This window comes from Bison bison, unplaced genomic scaffold (genome assembly GCF_000754665.1).
Source record: "Bison bison bison isolate TAMUID 2011002044 unplaced genomic scaffold, Bison_UMD1.0 scf7180017864208, whole genome shotgun sequence".
Classification (NCBI taxonomy): Eukaryota; Metazoa; Chordata; class Mammalia; order Artiodactyla; family Bovidae; genus Bison; species Bison bison.
In genome coordinates, this window is record NW_011494780.1 from 187,486 (window position 1) to 193,536 (window position 6,051).

The 6,051-nt window shown below is 47.2% G+C and overlaps 1 protein-coding gene across 1 annotated transcript in view; it reads left to right on the forward strand.

The window, feature by feature from the left end:
- The window catches only part of TRIM4 (tripartite motif containing 4), a 17,810-nt gene extending 12,767 nt beyond the window's left edge, over positions 1 to 5,043 (forward strand). Inside the window, exon 4 of the mRNA XM_010844788.1 lies at positions 1,206 to 5,043. Coding sequence (XP_010843090.1) covers positions 1,206 to 1,792 — 587 coding nt within the window. The 3' untranslated portion in view covers positions 1,793 to 5,043. The remainder of the gene's footprint in view (positions 1 to 1,205) is intronic.
- The last annotated feature ends 1,008 nt before the right edge of the window (positions 5,044 to 6,051 follow it).

The following is a 6,051-nucleotide window of genomic DNA, read 5'->3' on the forward strand; positions in this document are numbered from 1 at the left end:
TTCCAGTCCAGCGTTTCTCATGATGTACTCTGCATATAAGTTAAATAAGCAGGGTGACAATATATAGCCTTGACGTACTCCTTTTCCTATTTGGAACCAGTCATTACCGTGATACTAAAATCAAAGACATTACAAGTAAAGCGAACTATAGATCAATGTCCCTCATGACACAGAAGAATTTGAAAGAAAATTTTAGCAAGTTGAATTCAATAATGTATAATACATCACAATTAAATGGGATTTATCGAAGAAAAGCAGGTTTGGTTTAATATTTGCAAATCAGTGTAATTCACCACATTAGCACTTTAAAAAAGATAAATTTGATCACCTCAGTAGATGCAGGAAAAAGAAACCTTTGTCAAAATCTAACATCTATGTCAATTAAGAAAAAACAAAACACAGCTCTCAGCAAACTGAAGAGACATGGAGGGTTTGGGAGGGAAGAGAATTAGGAGGCAGGCCAGGGAGGAAGTTATAGACACATTTGCTGAAGGTCTGAATGTAGACAATGGTGATGGGAGAGGAAGGAAGAACCCGAGGGATCATCTCAGAGGTAGAACTGATAGGACTTGGTGATTCATTAGCCAACAAGGGTCAGAGGGGAAGAAGAATCAAATAAGGTTAAGATTTCCAAGTATGAGCATTTGGGTGACGGTCATGTCCTTAAGCCTTAGAGAGCAAAGAAAACAAGATGTGTGCTTGTGAGGGGGGATTAGTCTCAAGAGAAGGGAGGGGCCTTCGAGGCTCTGAATTTGGCTTGAGTTACCTGCTGGGGGCTTGTGGAGATGCCCAGCGAGCCACGAGAAACAGTAGAGAGACCTGGGAGGACACCCGTGTGTTCCTGTACAAAGAACCAGCCAGGTGACAGCCTTGGTGCTGGTACGGATTCAGCACATTGGTATTTGTTATTGTTTCTTCAAATTTTATGCTGATGGTGAAGACTTGGGGCCGTGGAATAATAAGCTCCCATTTTCTAGGCTGTAGTCTTTGAGAGCTGAAGGGAAGTGAAGACTTCAGGTTGCTAATGCAAACTGCACCTTGCTAGTCCAGCTGAGGAGCAGTTGAGGGGCAGTGAGGTGTCTCGTCCCTAACAGTACTTGATAGGAGGAGAAGGATGGAACTGAAGCCGGGACAGATGGGCATTTCTGGAGCAGGGTTAGTGGTCAGCTCTTCATCACTGATCTCAGCTCTCATTTTCTCTGCAGTGGCTGTAAATCTAGCTGAGGACACCGCTCATTCCAAACTTGTCTTCTCCCAGGAAGGGAGATACGTGAAAAACGGAGCATCAACCAGTTCTTGGCCACTGTTTTTTACAGCATGGAGCTACGCTACCGGATGGAGAAATCCGCAGAGGACCACAGGCTTTGTGGAGCGATTTCAGCATTTACCCTGTGTTTTGGGGAAAAATGTTTTCACTTCAGGGAAACATTACTGGGAAGTTGAGAACCGAGGCAGCCTGGAGGTGGCTGCAGGGGTGTGTCGGGAGGACATCATGGGGATCCCTGGTGGCTCGACAATGTGCCCCAAGGCGGGAATCTGGGCAGTTGGCTGGAGCTCTGCTGGCTTTTGGCCCCTGACAGGCACCTCCGTGAGTCCTACCAAGCGAGAGCCAGCTCTTCAGCGGGTGGGAGTTTTCCTGGATCACGGGGCTGGGGAGGTCTCCTTCTACAATGCCGTGGACGGGGAGCACCTGCACACGTTCTCCTGCTCTTCCAGCTTGCGCCTCCGGCCGTTTTTCTGGTTGAGTCCATTGGCATCTGTAGTCATCCCCCCAGTGACTGGTGGGAAATGAGGTGATTCTCTTCACCTTGTACCGCAGGCCGGGGATACCCATTGCTTGGCCCTTATCTTTGACTTCATGCGTTTCCATCCTGGGTGGTTCATTCAGATTCCAGCCTCATGTTCTGTTCAGGCCCCTGCATGTCCTGTGTGTAGGCAGATGTGGAAGCCCCTGTGGGGTACCTTTCCGGTAGCCACTTGGAGCACTTTTTCCTCCCTCTCTTCTGCCTCTTCCTAATTGAACTGTTCGGGATGTGTACTCCACGTGCTTCAGGAGAGGCAGGCCCATGGGAGGGAGTCCTGGCCAGTGAGGTCGGGTGGGAAATCCTCCAGGGTGCTTCTGGGGAAAGTTCTTTAGCTTTTAGAAAGAGATGTTTGGGAAGACATAGCTCGTCTTCTGACGTCAGCAGCTGTACTGGAGTGAGAGGAGCATGGTAACTGTGGAGCAGGAAGGAGAAACGTGGTCTTTGTTGGCTTCATGAAACGGTTGGAATCTCCCTAATCCCGAGTTTCTTGTTATATGAGATTGTTGCTCCTTATTATGTGAGGCGGTTTTGGTTGCATTTTGGTCATTTGCAGGCTGATGTGTCCTAGCCGGTGCTGTTGTCACACGGCGCGGACATCCCACAGTGTAGGTTTCTCTCACTTTTTTGCCAAAATTTGACAGATTTGTAGACTCTCTTCCTGTTCAGTCATGTGCTTCCTTTTCTTTCCAGTAAGTACCAGTATTGCTCCTTCTGGACGGGAAGCTTGGGGCAGTGTGCCCTGCTCTGCTCGTGCTGTTCCTCTCACCCGGCCACGCCTCTGCTTCGAGTGTTCACTGTGCTTTCCCCTTGTCGGATCCGTATACTGTGTGCGCAGGGTTATTAACATCATCTGGCAAATGCTGGGAAATACTTGTTAAGTATTTGCGCTGGGCTAGCCTCTTCATGTAATGCCCCATGTGACTTCCACAGCAGAGACGGAAAATTAAAATTATTGCTAATAACCACCACTGCTAACCATTGTAATGTGTTTCCGCCTCGACTTTGAATAGATGTTCTGGCAATAATTTAACATGGCTTCTTACAAAACGTCCAGCCCCCTCCCTAACCCGTCTCCTCTGCTATGTCCCTGCCCATCCTGGCTTGTCTCCTTTTTCAACCTGAGCAGTCCTCCTCATTCAGTGATCTCTGCTGAGTTCTCCTTAACTCTCTAAGATACTTGCTCTTATGAGTTGATTTCTGTCCTCCAAAGAAAAGGATATGTTGAAGTCCTAGCTGTGAGCGTGACCTTATTTGGAAATTAAGATGAGGCCATTAGCGTGACGGCCTGAATGGGAAGGAAATCCAAAAGAGAGGGGACATATGTATACACATAGCTGATTGCCTTTGTTGTCCAGCAGAAACTCACACAACACGGTAAAGCAACTATGCTCCAATAAAAATTAGTTAAAAAGATGAGGCCGTTAGGGTGGGTCCTAATCCAATATGACTGATATCTTTAGAGGGAACCTCGTAAACATAGACGCTCACACGCGAAAATGCCACATGAGGACAGAGGGAAGATGGCCGTGGAAGAGGCTGGAGTCATGCTGCCCCAGGCCGGGGAATGCCTAGGGCTGCTAGAAACTGGGAAAGGCAAAGCAGAATCCTCGCCTTGAAGCTTCTGAGGGAGTTGGCCCTGCCAGCACCTCGATCCCAGACTTCTAGCCTCCAGGATTGTAAGACGGTAAACTCAGCTCTTCGCCAGGGAAACTGTAGCTCTGGGAGCAGCAGTGAAGCCCCCAGAAGACAGTTTGGCAACCACTGTTTATCCTGCGCCTTCTCAAAGTGACTTTTTTTTTCTGGCTGTGCTCTCAGCTTGTGGGATCTTAGTTCCCCAACCAGGGATTGAAGCCAGGCCCTTGGCAGTGAGAGAATGGAGTCCTAACCACTGGACTGCCAGGGAACTCCCTCGAGGTGCTGTTGACCATCTCCGATGTTAACTGAGCCTTTTTCCCCTGCCCCCAGAATCGGTGGGTACATGCACTGGTGTGTAAGCTGCCCACTCTGTGTGGCCCTGGATAAAGTTCTGCCAAAGTCTTTTCCTCTGGAGGCCAGCCTTTGTTGTGGAAAGCACTGTGCACAGATCTCCTGGGATTTCTACTCCTCCTCCCCTGCCTAAAGCCAGGAGGGGATCGTTCTCAGCTTTTCACTCTGAGAATCTGGTGGGGTTCCTGGAGGCAAAACCCAGGAAAATAGGCAGCTCTCCCAATACTGCAGCTCCCCCAAAGCTCCCCACACTCACCCACCAGCAATTTGTCAAAACTGTCATTAAGTATGCCCACTAGGTTATGGCTCCAGTAGATTTTGGTTCTCTGTTGCCAGGAGCCGGCGAGAGACATTCCACTCGTGACAAAGGTCATGAGGAAGGAAGCTTGACATACGCAAAGGCGGGATTGAGCCTCAGGAGTCCCCCCGGATATTCTCGAGCTTCTACCCCCAAAAAACCAGAGTCTGCCTACTTTATTGCTTTGTGCTCTCACCTCTGACTTTACTGGGGGCTGTCCCCTACCACCATCTCACTCTCTCAGTCAGAGTTAACTTACAGCTCCAATTAATAAAGTTCCTGGGTAATTAGGAGTGTTTAAATCCAAACCCCTCAGATGGCTCTCTAACTTGCCTGACAAGTTTACCCGGACTCCTACAGCTATGCATAAGATTGTTTACAGTCTCCCAGCCTCGAGAGGCACGGGAAGCTTAAGATATTCAAATAGCTTAGAGCCTCTCAGAGAGTTTAAAACTGCCAGTATAAAACTAGTAAAAGATTTCATTGATGAGCCAATGTTTGTTGCCAAGTTTCCACATCCCCTGAATTGTATCCTTGAATGTGTATTAATATAGTTGGTATGTAGAAAAAATAAGTAGTGGCCTTGGTGTTAGTAACTTTAGACCCTTAAGGTAATAAATTCTTTCCTTTGTTGTAGACCCATTACACATCTGCCCTATAGGAATGCAATTTTATCTTTGGAAGATGGCGCCAAACCTTAAAATAATTACTCTTAGAGAAAATGTCTTTGTTGATAAGTCTTTGTCAAGAGTCATAAAATGTTAATAAGCCTTCTGGCCAGAAGATGATGTAAATCACCTAAACCATTTGTGTATGATAAATTTGCAGGAAAGAAACCCTGGTTTTTGATAAGGATCAAAGACTGCTGACTTTGCATCCCCTATTATCCTCTATGTGTAACTTAGGGTATATAAGCCCCTGTTGAAAATAAAGCTATGGGCCTTGCTCACCAAAGCTTGGTCTCCCCATGTCATTCTTCCCCTTAACTTCCAGCTGAGTCTCCATCTGGAGCGCGGATATCCTCTGCGACCATTTATTTGCCTGGGCTTCTAAGACCCTCTCGAGAAGGTGTCTAAGGTGGGGCACCTTCCACTATTCGAGAGGGCGCCTGCGGCCTCCGTGGTCAGAGCTAACCTGGTGTCACGGGTTATATTGATTTTCCACGTAAACCAAGCTACTCAGCTTTTCTCCACTGAATTTTCCTACTGAGCTATCCTCATTCTATTACTCTTTATATCTTTGGTGAATAAATAAATAAATAGTCGCCAACGCCGTCTCCCCTTTGAATACCCTGGATCAGCCGGGGCTGGACCTCGGCACTCTGTTAAGCAGATCTCAGCTTCGAGTCTGCGGATTTGTCTGTCTTTCCAGATTTTGGGGTGCAAGTTTGCCGTGCAACCTCAGTTCTCTAATTGGCCCCCAAAAAGTCAATGATTTTCAGTCTTTTCATCTTTTTCACATCGTAATGATGTGTTATGATTTCCAAATTCTTTACATGTTGGAGCTGAAACTGGAAGTATTCTTTTATAATATTAAAATAGGTGGCTCGTAGAGCACTGTAATGGTTAGTTTTATGTGTCAGCCTACCTGAGTTAAGGACACCCAGAGAGCTGGTAAAACATCTCTTGGTGCAGCTGTGAGGGTGTTTCCAGAAGAGATTAACATTTGAATCCACAGACTGAGTGAAGAAGATTGCAGTCACCACTGCAGGTAGGCATCGCCCAGTCAGTTGGGACCTGAACAAAAAGTCAGAGGAAGGGCCAATTTATTCTCTGTTTTAAGCTGGGACATTCATCTTCTTTTGCTCTTGGACATCAGTGCTCCTGGTTCCCAGACCTTCAGACGTGGACTGGGACTTACATCATCAGCCGTCTGATTCTTGGGCCTCTGGACCTCAACTGGAGCTTATGCCATCAACTGTCCTGGTTCTCAGGCTTTTGGACGTGGACAGAATTAAACCAC